At 37.7% G+C, this 20839-nt stretch overlaps 6 protein-coding genes across 6 annotated transcripts; 1 reads left to right on the forward strand and 5 right to left on the reverse strand.

The window, feature by feature from the left end:
- The first annotated feature begins 606 nt into the window (after positions 1 to 606).
- On the forward strand, positions 607 to 1329 carry EV154DRAFT_523965 (uncharacterized protein). The gene has a single exon (XM_051603160.1). The coding sequence runs from the start codon at positions 895 to 897 to the stop codon at positions 1084 to 1086; it is 192 nt and encodes a 63-aa protein (XP_051453030.1). The 5' UTR covers positions 607 to 894; the 3' UTR covers positions 1087 to 1329.
- A 1630-nt stretch (positions 1330 to 2959) lies between these two features.
- Positions 2960 to 6839, reverse strand: EV154DRAFT_450717 (cytochrome P450). Its single transcript, XM_051597216.1, has 3 exons — positions 6436 to 6839; positions 6102 to 6369; positions 2960 to 6042 (listed from the first exon to the last, which is right to left on the reverse strand). The coding sequence occupies exons 1-3, from the start codon at positions 6747 to 6749 to the stop codon at positions 3013 to 3015; spliced, it is 3612 nt and encodes a 1203-aa protein (XP_051453031.1). The 5' UTR covers positions 6750 to 6839; the 3' UTR covers positions 2960 to 3012.
- Positions 6840 to 8413: 1574 nt separating this feature from the next.
- EV154DRAFT_523969 (uncharacterized protein) lies at positions 8414 to 10414 on the reverse strand. The gene is made up of 4 exons (XM_051603161.1): positions 10182 to 10414; positions 10033 to 10112; positions 9380 to 9968; positions 8414 to 9295 (listed from the first exon to the last, which is right to left on the reverse strand). The coding sequence occupies exons 1-4, from the start codon at positions 10314 to 10316 to the stop codon at positions 8477 to 8479; spliced, it is 1623 nt and encodes a 540-aa protein (XP_051453032.1). The 5' UTR covers positions 10317 to 10414; the 3' UTR covers positions 8414 to 8476.
- A 765-nt stretch (positions 10415 to 11179) lies between these two features.
- On the reverse strand, positions 11180 to 13341 carry EV154DRAFT_523972 (alcohol dehydrogenase). The gene is made up of 6 exons (XM_051603162.1): positions 13007 to 13341; positions 12854 to 12917; positions 12462 to 12762; positions 12207 to 12390; positions 11802 to 12132; positions 11180 to 11721 (listed from the first exon to the last, which is right to left on the reverse strand). Exons 1-6 carry the CDS (start codon positions 13231 to 13233, stop codon positions 11380 to 11382), a joined length of 1449 nt encoding a protein of 482 aa, XP_051453033.1. The 5' UTR covers positions 13234 to 13341; the 3' UTR covers positions 11180 to 11379.
- Positions 13342 to 13919: 578 nt separating this feature from the next.
- EV154DRAFT_471738 (ATP-utilizing chromatin assembly and remodelling N-terminal-domain-containing protein) lies at positions 13920 to 17614 on the reverse strand. Its single transcript, XM_051597881.1, has 11 exons — positions 17590 to 17614; positions 17398 to 17525; positions 17104 to 17279; positions 16942 to 17044; positions 16692 to 16850; positions 15509 to 16618; positions 15346 to 15426; positions 15156 to 15284; positions 14465 to 15062; positions 14291 to 14404; positions 13920 to 14233 (listed from the first exon to the last, which is right to left on the reverse strand). Exons 2-11 carry the CDS (start codon positions 17523 to 17525, stop codon positions 14123 to 14125), a joined length of 2709 nt encoding a protein of 902 aa, XP_051453034.1. The 5' UTR covers positions 17590 to 17614; the 3' UTR covers positions 13920 to 14122.
- A 175-nt stretch (positions 17615 to 17789) lies between these two features.
- EV154DRAFT_555305 (sulfate transporter family-domain-containing protein) lies at positions 17790 to 20512 on the reverse strand. Its single transcript, XM_051605265.1, has 4 exons — positions 20257 to 20512; positions 20076 to 20174; positions 19291 to 19989; positions 17790 to 19223 (listed from the first exon to the last, which is right to left on the reverse strand). Exons 1-4 carry the CDS (start codon positions 20468 to 20470, stop codon positions 17851 to 17853), a joined length of 2385 nt encoding a protein of 794 aa, XP_051453035.1. The 5' UTR covers positions 20471 to 20512; the 3' UTR covers positions 17790 to 17850.
- Between the last annotated feature and the right edge of the window lie 327 nt (positions 20513 to 20839).

The following is a 20839-nucleotide window of genomic DNA, read 5'->3' on the forward strand; positions in this document are numbered from 1 at the left end:
TAGGCCGGCTCAACGTTTACCTAAGCCCATATTACATCTCTCTGAACAAACATATATCCTAAAACTTTTCGCCAAAACTCAAATATAGATAATTTTTTGATCATCATATATACTACTGCTAATTGCAGATATTTATTACAGATTAAAAATTGTCATATGAGCATAGAATTACCATATACAGACCAATGCTAGAATATTCCAAGTTAAATTACTTACATTGGATTCAATCAGTCTCGTTCACAATATGTATCGCTTTGTTTTGGTCCGTGGCAAGTAGTTTCCTGTGTCAGAAACAATCATAGCATACTCAAACTCCAGACAGTCTGGGGCAGTCATGTCGGATTCTTAAACGAGTTAGTACAGCTGCATGTTATATATACTACTTTTTTTTTCCCCTGTACTGTTTTTTATTCAGATACGAGCTTAATTTAAACATAAAATATTCTTTTGGGGCTACCCGGTAGCTCGTTCATACAATTTATTTTAAATTTGATACTAAAGACATGCACACTTAAAACTCCGGTAGGTTTGGATCCTGTGAAACTCACTGATATAAAATAACTCGCCTGACAGTCGGATGCTTTTTTCTAATCTAAAACTAAATGGCGCTACAAAGAGAATGACTGGCTATTTGTTAGAAAATGATTATCTTTTTCTTTGTCTTCTATAAAAATACGATTTGTCAGCTTTATTGTAAGCTTATCATATTTAAGCAAATGTCTATTGAAATAAGCAAATTAACTAGAAGTTTGTTTTGTTGAAGCAGTTGATGATTCGATCTTTAGAGTATCTACAGAATCCTTAGACATGAGTTCTTATATACATCTTCAATTTTTTTGCAACAGATTTTCTTAATTCATCAACGATTAATTATTGATAAATGTTTGCCTATCAATGTATAAGAGATTTAACACTTTCGTTCTTAAATACACCTACTTAATACATGCCATACTTACGGTGTTCCAACAAGTCTTCAATGAACATCAGTTTTTCATTGTCATCATACATTTCATTAAGTTTTGTGAAAGATTTCACACAATCTTTTACATTCCTTTTGGTCAGTTCTATAAACGCTTTTCTTATTAATCAAAATGTCTACTATTGATGTGTCATGTTAACAAAGTCTTTACCAAGTCGATGAAAGCATTGATCACTTCTTGTTGTGATTAAAAAGGGGGTGGCTTTCTGAACTGTGTGGGTACATGTTATTTCTGCATTTAAAAGGAGTTGCATGATCACAGCAGCGCACCAAATGGTAAAATGTTGCTAAAACTCACCATTATTAATTGCTGAAATGACCGATTTAAGCATTGTAATATGATGTATTTTGTGAATAATTAAAATTAATGAATGCTAAATCTCATTTTCACATCTAATGTTAACTTTTTTACCATTATACGCTGTTTGCTTAGACATGTACTTGGGCTTTTTACCAGACACACATTGCAATACTATTCATACAAATGCATCCCTTTTAGATGATGTTGCATCAAATGTCTTGAAACTCTTCGGCGACACCATTTTTGGCCGCAGCACGAGCCATTTCCAAATCACTGATAGGTGTGCAAACAGCATGTTCATCCGTGTATTCACCGGTAGAATTAAAGTGGGGGAAGAAGCAAGGAATTCATCCAAAAATGTAGAATCATCTAAAAGGAGGGATCCTAGGTCTTCACCGGGATTATCTCCGTCCGGGACCAGATGGAGTCTCCGTCTTCGCTGTATCTTTATCTACAGCATATACGACATCCACAGCATTTAAAGTATCCTCGGTTTCAACAAGAGGAGGATCAACATGATCACCTTCAGTGGCAACACCGGCAACGGTCTTGAGGATATCATAGATATAATAATAAAGTTAGTTATCACATCACATTAAGGATGGATATTAATACAGAAGTTAATCATAAATAACGCATTACCCCCCCCCCCCCCGCTTATTATCATCATATCGTTGAAGTCTGTACACATGGCAAACAGCAATACAATCGAATGGGTCTGAACTATACAATATTAATAGATCCTGAGCATAAATATCACTCTTGTCATTTGATTTTTTTTTTATAACTATTGGTCCCTCTGACTTATACTCATATACTCAGTATGTAAGGGTTAAAATTATAGGCATGTTTATTATCTACTATCACCAGGTTATTACATTATGGTCCAATAATTCGCTGAATATTCTCTCTAGAATTATTTAGTTTTTCGTATAAATATCCATAGTTTTTTCTCATAGGCCATCAGAACGTTTTTTTGAATATAATATTTTTTTTTCTCTTCCAAAATAAAGTCGTATCCTAGTTCTAACAGTATCACTTTGGTTTTACTTTGATTTTGTTCTAAATGCAAAACAGACACACTTTTATAAAGAGTAAAGTCGGTAGATATACTGCTTTGCTTGTGTAAATTTAATCATTGTTTAGTTGCACCGCATCATTCGAGCAGTAAAACGGTATTCATATTTTTCTTTATGAGATAAAAGAACATTCTAATTTATTCTATTTTTTTAATGGAAAGGAATGTTCCAGTCGTTTCTTTTTACTTCTGTTATTTTCAAGAACATTCCTGAAGAATGTTCTTTCTTGTGATATTTTTTGCCGAAGATCTATCTACGTTGGTTTAATGACTTTTGATCCTATAATTTAAAAAAAATATATAGCTAATCTACTTAATCGTATGTTATCAATTTCGGTTTCTAAGTTTAAATCGGCAAATAACTCAATTTAAATGAAATATTTATAAGCGATGTACTGGCGTTGCTTCTTAGATATATGCAATGTCTGCAACTACATTAGATTTGGGCGGCGATGAAGTGGCAATATGCATTAAATCCCACTTGAATCTCACCCAAATCCGGAATGTTTCCGTTCGATATTTTCGATGATTTATATGTTCAACATTTTATTGATCATCTTTTCATGAAATATATTTTAATGAGAATGCTTCGTATTCAATGAAGATGGATTAAATTATTTTTTATTGATAATGTACAAATACAATAGCCGAGGCCTAACCCCAAACATCCTGTAAGAAATCTTTTTCATCGACAAGCTTCTGAAGGAATTCACCAGCTTCTTTGTCATTTTGAGCTGCTCCAAAGCTCCTTGCAAGCACTTGAAAAGTAGAGTAAACATCACGACTCATAGCACCACTACCACAAACATAAATAGAGCCACTATTTTCAGCTCCTTCATTCAATAACAGCGACCAGACTTCACCAGCATTTGCTAGTAATGCGTGCTGAACATACTTTTGAGAAGCAGGAGGGTTCATTCGAGAGAAAGCGACATGCTTGCTAACAAGCACGCCTGATTTAAAATATTCTTCAAGTTCATCACTGTAGATGAAATCTTTTTCAGGATTACGACAACCAAAAAATAGGGTACAAGGCCCAACATTTTGACCGTTTTTCTTTTGAAAGGCTCTTTCTTGGAGAAAACCTCGGAAAGGTGCAATACCAGTACCTGCAGCAATCATGATTAAAGGTTTTGTAACATCTTGGGGCATGCTAAATGTGCTTTTAGACGATTTTAAGCTGGCACAAATACTGGACATTTTATCACCTTGAAGTCTCTTCAAGTAAGAGGATGCAAGACCGGCATAATGTTTATCACCAACAATATCATCGACAACACTGACAGAGATATGAGCATGTTTGGGGAAAACAAGAGGAGAAGAAGCTATAGAGTAACGTCTAGGTTGCATAACACTGACAGCAGCCAAGAATTGACCAAGATCAAGGTAGTTGACTTGAGGGAACGCCAGTTGGAGATCTAGCAGAGTTCTGTGTTTTTTAATAAACGAAGGATACTGGTCTTGGTTGTTTTCATCAGGCATAGTCAAGCTATCAAACTTTTTGGCAGTCTCGGGAGCACTAGCATGAAGCTGAGCAGCAAAGAAACTTAATAAACGGCGAGAAGGAGGTGACATAAAATCAGCGTAGTACATCAGTGCATTGCGCACAGTACAAGGTCCCTTAATAACGGCAGCCATAGACCGAGGAGAAAAGCTATCGGCTGAGGCATTGTCGATTTCAAAAACAGAATCCAAAACCAAACCAAAACCTAAAGCAATACGCTCAACTTCTTCGATATTGTTTTCGGGCATGATTTCAATGTGATCACCAGCATCATAAAGTTGGTCCTTGACAGAGCTGACCGAGTCTAACTGGGAAATATCAATTTCAATATGGCGTGTACTGCGATCAGAACCATTTTGTTGGAGCTCGCGGTTGACAATCAACGTAGAATTATATACACCGTTTTTGTTCTCCTTTGCTTCCATCCATTTCGTGGTATCTGAAGGGGAAATGTAGTTAATTTTAACAGCATTCAAATCAGAGTCTTCGGCGGAAAGAGTGGCAGTAGGAACAACAGACTTGCTTAAAGAAGCAGCAACACCAAACTTTCCAAGTACGTGGGTCCAGAAGTATGCACACCATTGGTTAAAGTCGCCATCCATATCATTATCAGCATCACCGCTACCGGGGGAGAATAAACGGTTTGCACCAAGAATTTCTAAAGAGGCATCAACCTTAAGAGGGAAAGCTTGATAAGTTCTCCAGTTCTTGTTACCGAGACCAAAGACAGCAAATTCCATACCCTCAAGTAAACTTTCGTTACCAGCCTGCAAGTTGAGATCCAAAAACTTGTTAAAGTTTTCAGCAGAGTCGGGGGGTTGGCCGTTGTAAGTAGCAGTACAGATGACAACTAGTTCGTTCTTTTTTCTATCTGTTCCCAACTTTTTATAAGTGCCAGTTTGAATGGTATTCCAGTGGTCCATAGAGCTAAAGGTAATGTCCTTAAAACCAAAACGCTTAGCTTGAGCAGCCAGTTGATTAGCATAATCCTGGGCGGAACCGGTTTGGGTACCAAAGAGGAAGGTGATCTTGGGTAATTCAATGCTACCAAGAGTGGGGATTCCTTGGTTTATCTCGGGTATGTTTATAGCTCCAGTAGAACTTTCGGTTTGAATGACAACATCTTCGGAAGGTTCGGGAAAGTTAGTACGAGGGTGGATATTCATCAACATGTTGAGGGGTTTAGTAGTAGCTTGGTAAGGATCATAGCAGACATCGGGACCATCATACTTGAAATCGAAACGATGGAGGAACATGGAGAGTACAGTTTTAGCTTCTTGTAATGCGAAAGCCATACCGATACAAGCTCTGGGACCAGTACTGAAGGGTAACCAAGAATATAAAGATCTTTTCTGTTCTTCTTCAGGAGAAAAGCGCTCAGGGTCAAATACAGTAGGGTTTTTGTAAACATTAGGATTCATATGTAAGTTAATAATAGAAACATGAATACTCGTATCGCCTTTGATACGGTAACCACCAGGGACAATGCAGTCCTTCTTGCAGTACTTGCTAATACCTCTTAAAGGGGGATGCATACGAAGGGTTTCTTTTAATACCTTAGAAAGGTATTTAAGGCTTGAGATTTGTTCAACAGTGGGCAACGCATCAGAAGTAATTCCAGCATTTGAGATTTCTTGAAGCACCTTGGCTTGAATATCAGGATGTCTAGAGAGTTCATAAAGAACCCAAGCTAAAGTATTTGCAGTAGTATCATGACCAGCAATCAAAAACGTAACAACTTGATCACGGATATTCTCATCACTAAGGCCCAAATTGTGTTCATCACGAGCATTCAACATGAAACCTAACAAATCTTTTGCTGGATCCTTTGCTGATTCACTTGCTTTACGTTCTGCTACTACTTCGTCGACAATAGAATGCATTAACTTGATACTTCTTTCCCAATTACGATTGGATTCTAAAGGCATTTTACTCATAAAAGAAGGGCGTGCAAAGCGAGCAACACTATTACCAAGAGCGTAACCCATGGCGTTAATAAATGGGTGAGAAGGTTTACTACGATCCATCAAATCAAACGAGTAACCAAAACCAATGCGGCCAATGGTTTCGAAGGTCAAATTAGTACACCAGTCTAAAATTTCGACTTTATCTTCTGGAGCATATTCACTAAGAACTTTTATGGTTTCTTGGGCAATGATACCCATTTCAGGTTGATAAGCCTGTGTTTTTTAAAATTCGTCAGTAAATCAACATATAAACTATCTATTTGTTTTATTACCTTGACAGCGCGAGGACTAAAGGCGGGCATAAGAATTTTGTGAGCCAGTTTCCATTCTTCTGCATCACTGTTGGATGTAAAGAGCCCACCGCCAGCAAATTCTTTGATGATTTTTAAGCCAGCATTGACTTTTTTAGTAAAATATTCAGATTCTTTCACAAAGAGCTCTGCAATGGCTGGATCGTTTGTACCAACGATTTTTAAACCCAAGATATTGACGGTCGTCAGTGGACCATAAATGGCGAATTGCTTCCCCCATCCAGCGGCTCTACAAAAAAAAAATATCATCCAATTTAGCTAGACGATAATCGTACAATACTGTCTCAAAACTTACAAATCGGGCAACATTTCATAGAGGTTTCCAACCATAGGTAATCCACGGGGACCAGGAATATTATCTTTTATTTGTTCGGGAAAGTTTATATATACAACTTGTTGAGCTCTCACTCGATCGATCTCTGTTAAGGCTTCCCCTGTGGAAGTCTCGAGTATGATGTCGGCCAAAGGGACACAGATTCCAAGTTTCTCGACGGCTAAACTGCGAACCGTATTTGTATTAGCACCGTTGCCAATACGAATAATGTGTCCATCAGTTTCAGTATTTTCGCAACCTTTGAGAGCCACAATCAAACAAATAGTTTCTGACATTATTTCTGCAATGTGTGATACCCAATTTTGAAAAAAAAAGAGGAGAAAATAGAAATGCACAGATTTTTTTTTTTTTTATTTCTTTCTTTTGGCCCCCCAGATGGATCGAATATAAATGTAAAGTCAGCCTCCGGAGGTTTAGCCTGAACTCGTGGGCGCATCAAATAGCTACTTAAATAGTTGTACATATTGGTTCGAACAACCAGAGTGTTACAAAGTCATTTCAAATGATTTTTTGTCAATATAAGATCATATTTGGGAACAAATACTACCCGTCATTTAGTATTACTTTCCAAAGTAGTCGGTTGTACAAAGCAACAGTATACCTAGTACCAACGGAGATTATATATACCCGTAGAATTTGGAAATTGATTGTGCCACATGAGCATCATCATAAGAAACAATACAAGACTTGATAAAATGTGGATACCGTTTATGATAAAAAAAGAAGTAGATTGTCTTTACTACAGCGGCAACACGACATTGTACCCAATTATATCATAGCATTCATAGTTCATCGTTATGTGAACCGTCCCGAAATCAGACTGATCAGTGTTATCCTTTACCTTTACGTCAACTCAGGACCCTTACCGTGTGAATATACATTGTGCGCTTATCCACATGTTAAATGAACACTGTTTATTATAGTAAATGATCATAGATATAGGTCAGTTCGCTTTTATACGGCGACATTATCGCAGAAAGTAGATAACTGGTCAATTATCACTTCGCTTTTATACGGCGCGCCCCTTGTTTTTTTTTGTAATAATGCGTTGTCTAACCTTACCTCGTGCACTCCTGCGTTTCCGCTTTACTGCGCTTTATCAAAAGCCATTGATTTTTTTTTTCTTTTATTATTTTTTAATACATATCCTTTGGTTCATTACAATTGCATTTGACTCGATTTTTTTACTGTCGCTCCGTAAACTCCGTGTCTCCGACCGGCCTTCAATAACTTATAACCGCCTTATTTCTAACGTGTTGCACCACAAACATAAAACGACACATGCCATTCATGTTACATCATCTGGATCTTTCTGATAGGCGAGTTTTATTTTACCAAAATCATTTTTCTCTAAACAACCGTACTGTGTACCTTACATAGTCAGAAGGACAGGAATCAAAAGTTCATTTTTTCATAGGCATATTTTTGTTCAATGGTATACTGAGATATATAATTTCAACCAAATGCAAGGTGACATATTAAATTAGGTTTATTATGAACAAAGAGTACAGAGTTGGGCTCATTTTCCGGATTTTCCTAATAAAAATTGAGGCGAGGTTTATAACGCAAAATAAACTGTGCCACGAGTAGGTTTTCCTGTCTTATTCAGAAAAGTTACATTATAATTTTTTATGCTAAAGGGAAGGGAATATATTGCATAGTTGTGTATCTCTTTCCCCCCCTCCCCCCTTACTTCCTTGATTTTACTCTTTTTTGTATAATTTTAATAGACCTTTCAAAATAGAAAAACTAAAACAAGTCAATTGAAAAATATGGAGAATTCAAATTTTAGTGTACAGATCTTCATGATCTTCCAAGTGCGTCCTCTATGTTTAAACAGCGATCCATTGTCCTATAATTGTATGAGTGAAGAGTAGTGACTTCGGTTTTTGCATCAGATCGATTTGAATACATTTGGCTAATTTAGCATTTTTTACATGCGTGCAATGACAAAAAAAAAATTTATTATAAAAATTCAATAAAAAAAAAAAAAAAAAAAAATCTACGCCAAACTTTCTTGAATGCGCTTTTTGGTAGCTGCAACATTCTCATCAGAAATAGCACTCCAGATGGTCATGGTGTAATCTCCTCTTTCTTCATAATCTGCTGGATAGTTTTCAAGTTTGGGTAAATCAGGATTTAAAGCAGCCGCATGATGATTTATCCATTGAATAAAGGGTTCTCTTCTCTGTCTATCCGCATCAAAGATTTCAAGCGGACTGATTCCGGAAACAAACTCGGATGTAAACTTATCCATCAATTGGGCATTCGGTAATTTTGCGTTTCCACTCCATACTCTGGCTACCGTTCTTGCATGCGTATCAAAATGAGAAGGTGTGCTGAAATAAGGTGGGAAACCTACAAAGGCTAAAGTAGGATCGGACATCACAAACACCTCACGATACACGTTCAAGGGGAATTTCGAGCTGGCAACAACATGGCTTTCGGGGACGTTGGCATAGGAAGGTCGTGGGAAGATATCCTTCTCTTTCTCCAATTCTTCCTCCTCTTTACGAATAACAAGATCGCCCAAGTACTTGAGTCGGTTGATAAACCCTGTGCAAAAAATGACATGATCCACTTGCAGGGTCGAATCATCGGTAAAGAGGATGGTTCCGTCCACGTTACCATCGGCGTCTGAAAAGGCAGCAATATTAGGTTTAATAACAACAGACTCCGGAATCTTGGATCGGATAAGGTTGAGGATGTAAAAAGGGGTTTCGACCGGTCCGTCAATCGACATGGTGATGGACTTTGCAAATCCTTCTAACCCACGAACTACATCAACAGCAGAAATAGCTCCACCCACGACTAAAACGTCCTGGTAGGATCAAAACAAAAAAGGGTCAGAAATCGGCGGGGGCACATGGATTTAATTCCTCCATTTTATATAAATATATATTACCTTGTCTTTAAAGTCCTCAGGGCGTCTATATTGTTGTGAGTGAGACGCTTTATCAGGCCACATTTTATTCCAAGCAGTTAAATCCTTGATATCGGGAACAGAGGGTTCCTGATGTAAGCCAGATGCACCCACCACAGCATCAAAAGTCTCTTTCCATCGCGAAATTCTTACCAATCCACTGGGATACACATCAAACTTGCATAAAGATACCTCCCACGTATCATTCTCCTTGTTCTTGGTCACAAGCTCCACACATGTATTAAATTCGATCAAGGGCAACAAGTCAAACTCTTTCGCATATCTCTGGAAATACTCTTTAGTGATGGTGTGAGGAGCCCAATGAGGAGTATCCTTAGGATAAGGAAAATCGGGATAGTTAAACAAATGAACCGAAGTATTGTTATAAAGATCACGGTAACAAGCGGTGGGAGGACACTTTCGAAGAAGAAGCTTTTGAGTCTCGGGAGTCATCTCGACGGTTTTCTTATCACGACCTTCCAAGGGAGCAGTAAAAGCTTCAGGATCAATAGCACGAGAAACACGAGAAGTAGGAATCTTGGGTTTTAATGGTGCTGTATCCGAATAATTCCTTTTTTTTTTTGTGATAAGTTAATTCATGCAATGTTTCAAAATCTGCATTCATCAACACTTACCAAATACCACCCACATCGGATTTTCGCTCAAATACACGAACATTCATACCAGCATCTCTCAAATGTCTGGCGGATGGAAGCTAAACAAAAAAAAATGGATTAGTGACTTCATACATGATTTCTCCCCCCCCCCTTAAAAAGTCGCTTACTCCGGAGGGGCCAGCACCGATCACAGCAACGTTCTTTATAGGTTTCTTGAAGACAAATGGGTGCTTTAAAGCTTCTTCAGCTTCGGCCAAAGACAACTGTACGGTTTCTTCTAAAGTCTTCTTTTCGTGTTTCATTATTGGCAAAATAACGTATGAAGAAGAAGAGGAGAAGGGGGCGAAATAAAAATTGAACTATATATCTTTAAACGGACTTTTAAACCTTATGTGATGATCATATTGTTAAATTTTGGTTAATTGGGGATTTTACAATGTTTAAATGCATCTTGGTCTAGACTTCTGGAGATACCATAAAATAATATATGCAGCAAAAATACACGGTTCACCTTTCGTTTGTATTCAATTCTTGGGTCATGACGATGTTAGCAAAGCATTGATGACCTACAAGTTACTTTATTGAGAATTCTGTATTTCATCTCCCGTGTAACGTCTTACGTTAACTAAAAATGGCCCATGTGAATCATTATAGGCACTTACATGTTTAGCTGCAAAAAAAAAAAAAAAAGAGAAAAAAAAAACTGGTGTTGTATTTATATTGACGGGGCATATAGAATATTTAGATAATCTATTCTTCACACGCACACACATATATCTATTGAACTAGACATTGATTCTGTAAACAACCGGCTTTGATTGTATGTTTTGCTCAATATCGAATATATACACACCCAAAAAGTTTCTTTTTTTAAAACGCAGGTAAAACAAAAAAAAATCGATCAGGGGCAGAATTACAATTTCTATTCCTGATAGATATTCCGACGAACTAAAACTTAAAGTACATATTGGAGCTAATTGTCCTAGTGCAACATGTAGCAGAAACATTTGAATGATTTATATCATTCGAGTAAATTTATCAGCGCGTATGTAAATTTTCCTGCTCCTGATAAATATAAATGTCATTTTGCATTATTAGAGAGTTTAGGGGACTCGGATTTTCAAGTAAAGATTAGTGAAAGCGTTTACACTAATGGTGTAAAAAATGGCAGAAAAAATCACTAATCTGATTTCCAAACAGTACAATTTACTTTTTTTAGTACAGTGTAAATTAATCCCCCCAAAAGTCTCTATTACTTGTGTGTTTCAACTACATCAAAAAAAAATGCATATAAAATGTTTTATTTTTTTTGTATGTACACGTTATAAAACGAAAGGTGTTTGTCTGGAAGGGAAAAAAAACTCTCTAATAATTCTTCATGGCATTTTCAAAGATAGCAGCAATTTGTTCACGAGCAGGTTCACGAGCAGGAGCAAGCTTTGTAACACGATGTTGAGGTAAAGTACCTTCAACAAGGGCAGGAATGTAAGAAGAATCATAACCAATAGCACTTAAACCATTAGGAACACCTAAATCGTCAAGGAAACGAGTCAACTTTTCAGCAAGCACTTCACCAGCCATGGATTCCTTAATGTGAGCAGGATCAGCTCCAAAGGCGGCAGCAGCATCAATGTGACGGTCAGGACAAGCATCTGCAGTGAAACGGAAGACGGAAGGTGCAGTCAAAGCAACGGAAACACCGTGAGGCTAGAAATTAAATAAAACAAAAACTGTCAATGACTTATCTTTTTCTTTTTTAACAGTATATATATATAAAAAAGACTTACAACAATGGCATGGTCAACATTGTAACCGGGATGCTTATAGGTCTTGTTAAGACCACTGATAGGATAACTCAAACCGTGACAGAGATGAACACCAGCGTTACCAAAACCAATACCGGCAAAGGTAGCAGCTAACAACATTTGACTTTGGGCTTCAAGATCCTCGGGATCCTTGACAGCACGAGGCAAGTATTCAACAACCATCTTGAGAGCATGGAGAGACCAAACATCACTGATGGGGTTGGAACCTTGGTAAGCAGGTCTCTCAATGGGATCCTTGGGACGAGGAGAACGTTGGTTGAAAGGTAAAGCAGTGTAGGACTCAAGAGCATGACTAGATGTGATAAAGAAGATTAGATTGGGCAAATATATACATATATATATACATAGAAATCATTTGTTATTTACCACAAGACATCCAAACCACTGGAAGCATGGACTTGAGAAGGCATACTACGAGTGTTCAAAGGATCGACAATACCGAGAAGAGGCTTAAGAGCACGGTGAGCAATACCGGTCTTTGTCTTGAGAGGCTCATAATCAAAGATAGCAGTACCTGTGGTTTCAGAACCAGTACCAGCAGTAGTAGGGACTAAAAGAAAAAGGAGTTGTGATTTTTTAGCTATCCCATGCCCTTTCTTATCTTTTATATTCATTTTTTACCGGCAATCAAAGGATGCAACTTCTTTCGGATGGGCAAACCTTTACCAATAGGAGCATTGACGAAATCCAAAAAGTCAGCTTCGGGATGAGCACTGTAGAGACTTGCAGCTTTAGCGGTATCAATAACGGAACCACCACCTACAGCCACGAAAGCATCAGGGTTATGCTGACGAGCAAAATCAATAGCGGATTTCAAACTGGTATCGGTAGGTTCAACACGACAAGTATCATAAAGAACATAATTAACCTTGTGCTTCTCTAATGATTCTACAACAGCCTTAAGAGGGTGAAGTTTGGCGATCTATGATATATAAAAACAAGGGAGAGGGGGACCGTGAGAAAAAACTGGATTCCTAATTTTTAAAATAATCCCGACCAAAAAAAAAACTTACAGTTGAATCAGTATAGACAGCCACTTTAGTAGCATGAACATTATTTAAATCCATACCAATTTCACTACACACATCATTAAAAAAAAGGCTCGTTAGCCAAAAAAAAAAAGAAAAAAAATAGATATACAATGAAAATAACAACAAAAAATGTACCTGGTTACACCGGGACCGAAACGAATGTTACTGGCAGCCATTTCGAAAGCGTAATCTGTAGTTTCTTTAGCACTAGCATAATTACGTCCGTATTTCAATAAGCTGGAGAAAGCACCGGAAGTAGAAGGGCCAGAGTGAGCGTGCGAGTGACAAGGACAGGCATTTGCTCCTGATTGCATGATACTCAACAGACGAGTGACGTGAGAACGGGAAGCTGCTGCTGCCATTTTTACTTTTTGTTTAACGAGGAGAGGGGTGGGGAAAAGAAGAAGAAGAAAAAAAGTGGAGAAGAAGAAGAAGCCTTTTTTTTTTCGAAAAAAAAAAAAAAAAAAAAATCTATCGTCCTCGCTTCCACATTGAGGTTATAAGGTTTTAGTTTCTCCACGGTCACATGATGTCTGTCATTAACAATAACGATTTTTGTTCCTGGAACGGTAGGACGAGGGATAATCTTTTTATATATATAGCAGCTATAATTGAAAGGCTTTTCCCCTTTCCTTTATCTTTTTTTCAGTTTATTTTTACTAGTCTTTATGAATTGAACTTATGCTCTTCTAACAACCATCGAGCTCAGACTTATACAAAATAATAATAATAAGCACAGCGTCTACGCACTTGAAAAGAAAGTTGATTCTAAAACTAAAATAATACTAAACACTGCTTAAGATATTTGCCGCTCGTTTTCGTGATTTTTTCTCAAGCAAATCTGCTTATATAGTAGCGTGGGACCCTTTTATTACTAAAATCAGACGTTTTCTTGTGGGAGAACTGGTAACAAGAACACGAGCTTTATTAAGTAAAATGGTGTATAAGGTTAAATTCAAAAAAAAAAAAAAAAAATATGTAAGTCGCCATGGGAACGAGAACATTCCCCTCCCCCTAGCTTTGATATATATATATCTTGTATTGCTCTATTCTCGCGTCAATTCAAACACGGGGATTCATCTCTCCCTGTGTAATGCTTTCTTCTTCTTTTTAACACAGAGACATAAAAAGATCTCACAAAAACGCGTTCATAATATAAATAAGAGTGTAGAGATTTTATATAATTATTACTAGTGTTATTTTCAGTTTTATTTTCTTTCATTTTACTCCCCCACACCCTTAGCTAGTTCTTTAAGCAAGCTTATTGGTATAAGCGAGCCAAGATCCAGGTGGGAATTGCGGAGCAGCTTTACTGCGTGTGTTACGACGAGCTGTTTCATGCTTGTTTGAAACAATTTGATCCTACATTTTATCATTATTCAGCTATTTCTAAACTCTTTTTTTTTTTTTGCAACTTACTGCAACGCGCTTCTTCATGCCATTGGTCAAGTTATGAATTTGCTTTTCAAGTTCTCTCTTTAATCTGAATTCACGAATACCTTTAGGGTTTAACCATTCTAATAAACTTTGCAACTACAAACAAATCATTTTAGTCTCTATTCTCTCTTTTCTTTCTGTCTATAGTTCTTTTACTTGTTCAGGTTCGTCGTAGGATTGCCACCATTCGTTTGTAGTATTTCCCCCCGCCTTATACAAGGATTCTAATCTGTTTTCCATGTATTCTGCCTCTGGACGCATACCCTGTTCTACTAAAAGTTGTGTGACGAACTTGACACCTCCCCCACGCCCGCATGGCAGAGAAACCGTCGCATCGGGGGACGCTTCAAAATCACGCTCCCAGATCACCATCAAATCCGTATCGCTTGGGCATTGAACGAACAATTTACCCGATCCATGGACAAGTGTACCTCCAATATCGTCCAAATAATAATATCGGTTATAGAATTTATCGCGTCCCAACGGTTTAATACGGTGGTTACTGTATTTACGCATATCTCGTTCCACGTGTTCCTCCTTTTTATGCATCGCACGTTCATCCTCATCCAATCGTCGACGCGCGTCCGCACGTTGCTTTTGCTCTTGGTTACGAACACGCGCTTCTTCTCGTTGAAGATGGTGTTGTTTTAATCGTTTCGCTTCACGTTCCTTCATCTCGGCTTGACGACGTTTTAATGTGGCTTGTCTGGATTCATGACGAGAAAGTTGTTCTGCTTTACGTTGTGCCTTACGACTTGATAAAGAGGAGTTAGTTTTTTTTTTTTTTTTTTTTTTGATTTGTCACTTCCTCTTTTGGAATCTCTCTCTCTCTCTCTTTTGAACTTACAGATTGCTTGCTTCGTCATTATCACTGGCATTCGAATCATCGTCAGAATCACTGTCAGATTCAATCGGGTCAGGGTTTTGATTGCTTTCTTCCGTTTGCTTATCCTCCATTTCACGTCGTTCGGCATGACTATACAATGTGTTTGTATTCAAAAAAAAAAAAAAATCAAACTTTCATCTGTAGCACTTACATTCTTTTACGTTCACGACTCAGTTCAATCTTTTGTTTACGTAATTCTGTCATTTGATCCTGACATTCTTCCATATATGACCTATTCCATTATATAAAAAAAAATTAAGTACGGAAAAAAAAAAACCCCCCCCCTCCAACAACCCTTTCTCTCTCTCTCTTACTTGATGACATGAGATTCATTTGCTACACTTAAAAGTAATTCAAACACCTTGATTTTATCACCCAAACTTAAATTAATATAAGCTCTTTCACGTTCATCGGATGTCGATGCAACACGAGGCACAAGTAGACTCAAGATACGATCGACATCATCCATCATTTCCATGGGTGCCAATTGATTGATAAAACCAATCAAGATATCTTCCCATCCTAGACGTTCATCATAGGTATCCACTGTACCATGATCCCAATTCAAACTGATGGCTTCCACAGGTGCACTACCACATCCTCTTTCCGTTGTCGTCTTTCGAGGCTGTACACGAGATTTCATCAACACGTCTCCTTCTTCTTCTTCTTCTCCTCCTTGTTGAAAAGGGTGTGATTGACTGCTACGACAGGATTGATAGCCGGATCCATATAAAGACGTCATGGCTTGTAAAGCGGTAGATCCATGACCCAAACTCTCCTTCTTTAAACGATCACGTTGAGTGATAATCGCATTAAGCAACGCAATATTACTCTCAATTAAAATGGTGGTAGGTGAATGGTGTCGTAAAGCATTTTCAAAATCATCCAACGAGAAGGGTGATAACTTGAGTGGATGAGAAAAGACGCCCAAGAAGGACCAGACCATTAAGAAGGGTCCATAAGCGTCCTTGGGAATACTACTTTCACGGTTGGGTTGAGGACGTGGAGGTAAACCGCCTGTGGGGTTAGGAGCCAATTGAGTGTGACCTTTTGTACCAGGCGTCATATCCATGATGGGCCCGGATCCTGAAGGATCTCTGCGGTAAATGGGGACATTAAGATCTTCCATAGGGTATTTCAAGGTACTCTCCACTTTTTTAGCGTCCAATAAGAGACGTGGATCGTCCAATGATTCAGTTGAGGCAGTACTAGCAGCCACAATGGCTTCGGTTCGCTTCTTTCGGGATTTCGAATAGGCAATATCTCTTGCCAATTGAAGGTCTTTGGGAAGCGTAGTGTCAATGCCAAAACGATCTGCCGTATCCTGTCGAATAATCCATGGTGCACCGATATATGAATCCTTGATGGTGTACTCCTTGATAAATTTCTTTAATAAATTCTTGGAAAATGCCAATCGATCACGTCTACACAGAAATTAATAATTTTTTTTTTTTAAGTGGCTGAGATATGACATTTGAAAAAAGATGAATGTCTTACTTTAATTTGGAAGAAGGTACGACTTTGATGCAATCATCAATACCTTCCGCATTCTCGTCAATCAATTGCACCTTATAGTAATGTACGTCATTTTTCTCGTCTACCACTTGTGCATCTATTTGAGAAGGATCTACTTCACTTAACACCTTGGCGGTATAACTTTTTTTAAAAAGTAAAAAAAAAAAAAATATCAGTCAACAATGTTGAAAAAGGGCCGGAATGCTTCTTTTTTTTTTTTTTTTTACTTTACGCAATATTATCATCCCAAATACAATTCAATATTTCTCCGTCTACATAACGATGGGCGAAATATTTGTATACGTCTTCCACAATAGCATCTAACCGCAACGTTTCTTTTTGGGGGCCTATTTAGTAAACATACGTCAACACACACACAAAAAAAAAAACTTACGGAATTGGACATGAAGTAAGACTCGTTTCTGAAGTTCTTCTGGTAATTTATCTTGAACACGTTCTTTTTCGATTTTTTCACTTTCTAAGGCTTGTCCTAACGTCAAATTGGATTTACCAGTAGATTCACATTGCCAAATAGGTTTACGGTAAAGTGATGCACGCTTTAAATACTCTCTATTATAATTAAAAAAAAAAGGGTGAAGGGAAATATAGAGTGCCAAAAGTACGCGACGCGTTATTTCTCGTGAAAAAAAAAGGGGGGTTAGTATATACAAATAATAAAAAAGGATACGAATAATCTTTAAAGATCTCTTTGGTTAATGGCAAGTACCAAACAGTACTCTCTCTAGACTCTTTCTTATCGGCATCGTAGGTAGGTGTTTCTATGGCTGCGAATCGTTTACGCTTTAATAAAGGCATCTAATCATCATTGAGTCCTTTTTTATTTTTAACCATGTGTACTTTTCTCATCATGAGGCTTTACCTTTGTAATTAAATTATTTTTTTTTAAAAAATAAAAAAAAAAAAAAAAAAAAAAGGTACGAATATATATATATCTATATATATAAAAAAAAAAGAGGAGTTGTTTAAAAAAAAAAAAGTATCAATTAAACAATGAAAATGTCAAAGCAAAAAACATGAATTTTTTTTTTTTTTTTTGACTGTCTTTTTTTTTATTATATATAATTGGAAAAAAAAATAGATTTATTACACTGATAGGTTTATGTACAAGGGGGGGAATAATCTAAGTGGAACTACTGCTTTCTCTACCATGGGAATCATTGCCTCTATCTGAAATCACACTGATTTTCTCATCGTCATCTATTTCTACTTCCTTTTGAGCAAGTGCAGTCCGCACAGCTTCATGAAGCGATGTGAAAAAATACGGAAAAATATCATGCACAGCAACAATCCTATCTTGTTTACCCTCTGTTCGAATATCACAATAACACCAACGTGCAGATTCAATCGATTGACTACCCGCCTCTCTCTCAGACCCAGTTTCCATGGATTCTAACTCCTGTTGTCTTCGTGCTTGTTCAATCGTAATCACATTATCAAACGTACCCATCTTGGTCGTATCTTCTTGCATCTCAAGGTGACTGCAACATCCTTCAATACCAGGTGCATGTCCTCCTTCCTCTACACCATGCAACAAATCAGACAAGAAACGTCCTGCATGTTTCACATCACGTCGTTGATTTCCAAACCCTGCAAACAGGAGCGATTTCCGCACCGTAGCTGAATCTCCCGTCACGATATACCAATGCACAGGTCGACCCGTGTAGCGTTGCGTTTGGACAGCCGCATCTTTTAACCCTTCCATACCCGAGAAATCCATCTGATGAACACCCGATAAATCCAACACCACCGACTGCAATAAAGCTTTCTCTCGGTCCAAATCCGAAAGGGATTGCGCATTATTCCAAGCTCGATCACCCAATTTTTCTGCGGGGGCTTGACCACGTCGTGTCTTGCTCTTGATCTCATCCATCAATTTCTCAAAGACAAACGCAGAGTTTTGAAAAATAATGTTTTCTTGAGGTTGGAAACAAATGATACTGTTCTTTTCATCAATCGGTCGGATGTATTTACCCACAGTAGGATGGCGTCTATCAAAATACAAGGTCTGTTGTCCAATCTCCTTTTCTTCGCCCGTCGTTTGTGGGTCTTCTAAATCTAATTGTCCCAGGATCGCATAATTCGGTCGAGCCGTACGGTACAATTGAATCACCAAGGAGATAGCCACAGGTACATAGACACTGATATCAATACGTGCACACAAAGCAATAATATACGCTAAAGCAAACACCACTAATTCTCCTGGGTTGAGATCCCAAAACGTCTTCCATACCGTAGGGCCAAAGATCAAATCAGAGACAGAGTGAGCAATGATGGCAGAAAGTGCAGCATTGGGAATATACGTGAATGCAGGCGTAAACACATAGATGGAAAGAACCACAATAATACCCACAAAGAAACTTGTCATGGGTGTACGTGCGCCGGATTTAGACATCAGTCCGGTTCGAGAGAACGCGCCTGTGCCTGGATAAGCACAAAAGAAGGAACCGAATACATTGGCTAGTCCCGTGGCTAATGTCTCTTGACTCATATTCACTAAATTTTTTTTTTTAAGTGAGTTTAGGGTTGCTATTCATTTTTTTTTTTTTTTTTTTTTTTTTACCTTTGTAATCCGATATTTTTCCAAGACTGTTGGAGATAACACCATGTTCCATAATCATCAAGACAATAATACCTGGTAAATCACCCGTGAAGAAAGAAAGAATATCAGGCTTCAATTGGGGAACGCCCATATGACCAAAACCTGCAGGGACCACACCGATGATCGTAAAGGGGCTCTTTTCAAAGTGACCGAAATGGTTAATCATGTAACAGATCAAGGTTGCAAATACCAAGACAACAATACTTCGACTGGTATTGAAAAAGAAAATCAATCGGTTATGCTGAGGGTATCTTCTGATCAAATAGATTGAGAGGTACTTTACACCGTAGAGGTACGCTAACGCCGTCAGACCAAAGGCAGCGTCAATAGTCGACTTGTGCAAATGAATCAAGGTCTTTCCAAATACGAGATAGGGTACTTCGGAGGTGTTGATATTGGGTATACCAAAGATTTTGCTAAATTGGTTAATCACAATCGTCAGTCCACTACCGGCCATAAACCCGGAAATGGCGGGTTGACTAATGAAATGAAATACAGCACCCAGTCGAAGTAGTCCAATACCCAATACAATCAGTCCAGAGAAAAGAGAGAGATTAATGGCTGCATCCGCCATGGTCCATTCACCGGATTGAAATTGCGGAGAAGAAGTAAATCTTCCCATGACTTGTCCTACCATGAGAGACGTAATAGCGCTTACACCTAAATTGAGGTGATACAAAACAAGACAAAATGAGTATTCTGGAATTCATCCTATATGCTGTTTTATATTCCTTTTTTTTTTTTACCTATACTGACGTCTTTGGAGGTACCAAATAAAGGGTAAATAATCACACCCACAAAACTGGTGTATAAACCAAATACAGGAGGTAGGTTTGCAATTTTGGCTTTATATAGAATAATGTCAATGTCAAAACTAGTTCGAGATCTTTTCTTGTAAAAAAAAATTTAGACTTTTTTTTTTTTTACCGTAAGCTAAACTTTGAGGAATGACAAGTGTGCCGACGGTAATGGCAGCGGTGAGATCACCTAAAAACCAAACCAGATTATATTTCGGTAACCAATGGACAATGGGAAAGAGATCTTTAAAATAAATTTGAGCTTGGCCCGGCATGGCTTTTATCCCGTCTCTCACTTGGTCGATATACCGTGGTGGTGGATTATCCACATAAATTGTTGTCATGGAGATAAGGTTAGAATATATTAATAAAAAAAAAAAAAAAAAGAATAGTTCGAAAAAATAAAAAAGTTTTTAAATCAAAAAAGGTCTTGGTTTTTATAATGCTTTAATATCCAACCAATTTTTATAAACCCAGAAGTGGTTTATTCTACAATAATTTTTTTTGTTTTTTGCAGTCATTCCTTACAATGACCTGTCTGGTGTTACATTCATATCATTGATACAAACACTGTCAGTAAAAGAAAAAAATTTATTGCGTCCTGAGAAAAAAAGAAACGTCATGTAGATTCTGACATTTCAATTGGTTCCAGAATAGAGTTGGTAATAGAATTTTTTGCTTATTTGCCTCACATGCAGAACTTTCTTTTTCTA

The sequence above is a fragment of the Mucor mucedo genome (assembly GCF_025094135.1).
Source record: "Mucor mucedo strain NRRL 3635 chromosome Unknown EV154scaffold_126, whole genome shotgun sequence".
In the NCBI taxonomy this organism is placed as follows: Eukaryota; Fungi; Mucoromycota; class Mucoromycetes; order Mucorales; family Mucoraceae; genus Mucor; species Mucor mucedo.

Excerpts from the sequence above, each read along its gene's own strand:
- EV154DRAFT_523965 (XM_051603160.1), top strand. The coding sequence starts at position 895 with ATGTATAAGAGATTTAACACTTTCGTTCTTAAATACACCTACTTAATA.
- EV154DRAFT_450717 (XM_051597216.1), bottom strand. The coding sequence starts at position 6,749 with ATGTCAGAAACTATTTGTTTGATTGTGGCTCTCAAAGGTTGCGAAAAT. Across the intron at positions 6,370-6,435 it reads TATGAAATGTTGCCCGATTT|AGCCGCTGGATGGGGGAAGC; the intron begins GTAAGTTTTGAG and ends TTTTTTTTGTAG. Across the intron at positions 6,043-6,101 it reads TTAGTCCTCGCGCTGTCAAG|GCTTATCAACCTGAAATGGG; the intron begins GTAATAAAACAA and ends TAAAAAACACAG.
- EV154DRAFT_523969 (XM_051603161.1), bottom strand. The coding sequence starts at position 10,316 with ATGAAACACGAAAAGAAGACTTTAGAAGAAACCGTACAGTTGTCTTTG. Across the intron at positions 9,969-10,032 it reads TCCGATGTGGGTGGTATTTG|GAATTATTCGGATACAGCAC; the intron begins GTAAGTGTTGAT and ends AAAAAAAAAAAG. Across the intron at positions 9,296-9,379 it reads CTGAGGACTTTAAAGACAAG|GACGTTTTAGTCGTGGGTGG; the intron begins GTAATATATATT and ends TGATCCTACCAG.
- EV154DRAFT_523972 (XM_051603162.1), bottom strand. The coding sequence starts at position 13,233 with ATGGCAGCAGCAGCTTCCCGTTCTCACGTCACTCGTCTGTTGAGTATC. Across the intron at positions 12,763-12,853 it reads CTGTCTATACTGATTCAACT|ATCGCCAAACTTCACCCTCT; the intron begins GTAAGTTTTTTT and ends TATATATCATAG. Across the intron at positions 11,722-11,801 it reads ATGTTGACCATGCCATTGTT|CCTCACGGTGTTTCCGTTGC; the intron begins GTAAGTCTTTTT and ends TTTAATTTCTAG.
- EV154DRAFT_471738 (XM_051597881.1), bottom strand. The coding sequence starts at position 17,525 with ATGCCTTTATTAAAGCGTAAACGATTCGCAGCCATAGAAACACCTACC. Across the intron at positions 16,619-16,691 it reads GTACCTTCTTCCAAATTAAA|ACGTGATCGATTGGCATTTT; the intron begins GTAAGACATTCA and ends ATTTCTGTGTAG. Across the intron at positions 15,063-15,155 it reads AATGACGAAGCAAGCAATCT|TCGTAAGGCACAACGTAAAG; the intron begins GTAAGTTCAAAA and ends CTCTTTATCAAG.
- EV154DRAFT_555305 (XM_051605265.1), bottom strand. The coding sequence starts at position 20,470 with ATGACAACAATTTATGTGGATAATCCACCACCACGGTATATCGACCAA. Across the intron at positions 20,175-20,256 it reads TCCTCAAAGTTTAGCTTACG|CCAAAATTGCAAACCTACCT; the intron begins GTAAAAAAAAAA and ends TTCTATATAAAG. Across the intron at positions 19,990-20,075 it reads CTCCAAAGACGTCAGTATAG|GTGTAAGCGCTATTACGTCT; the intron begins GTAAAAAAAAAA and ends ACCTCAATTTAG.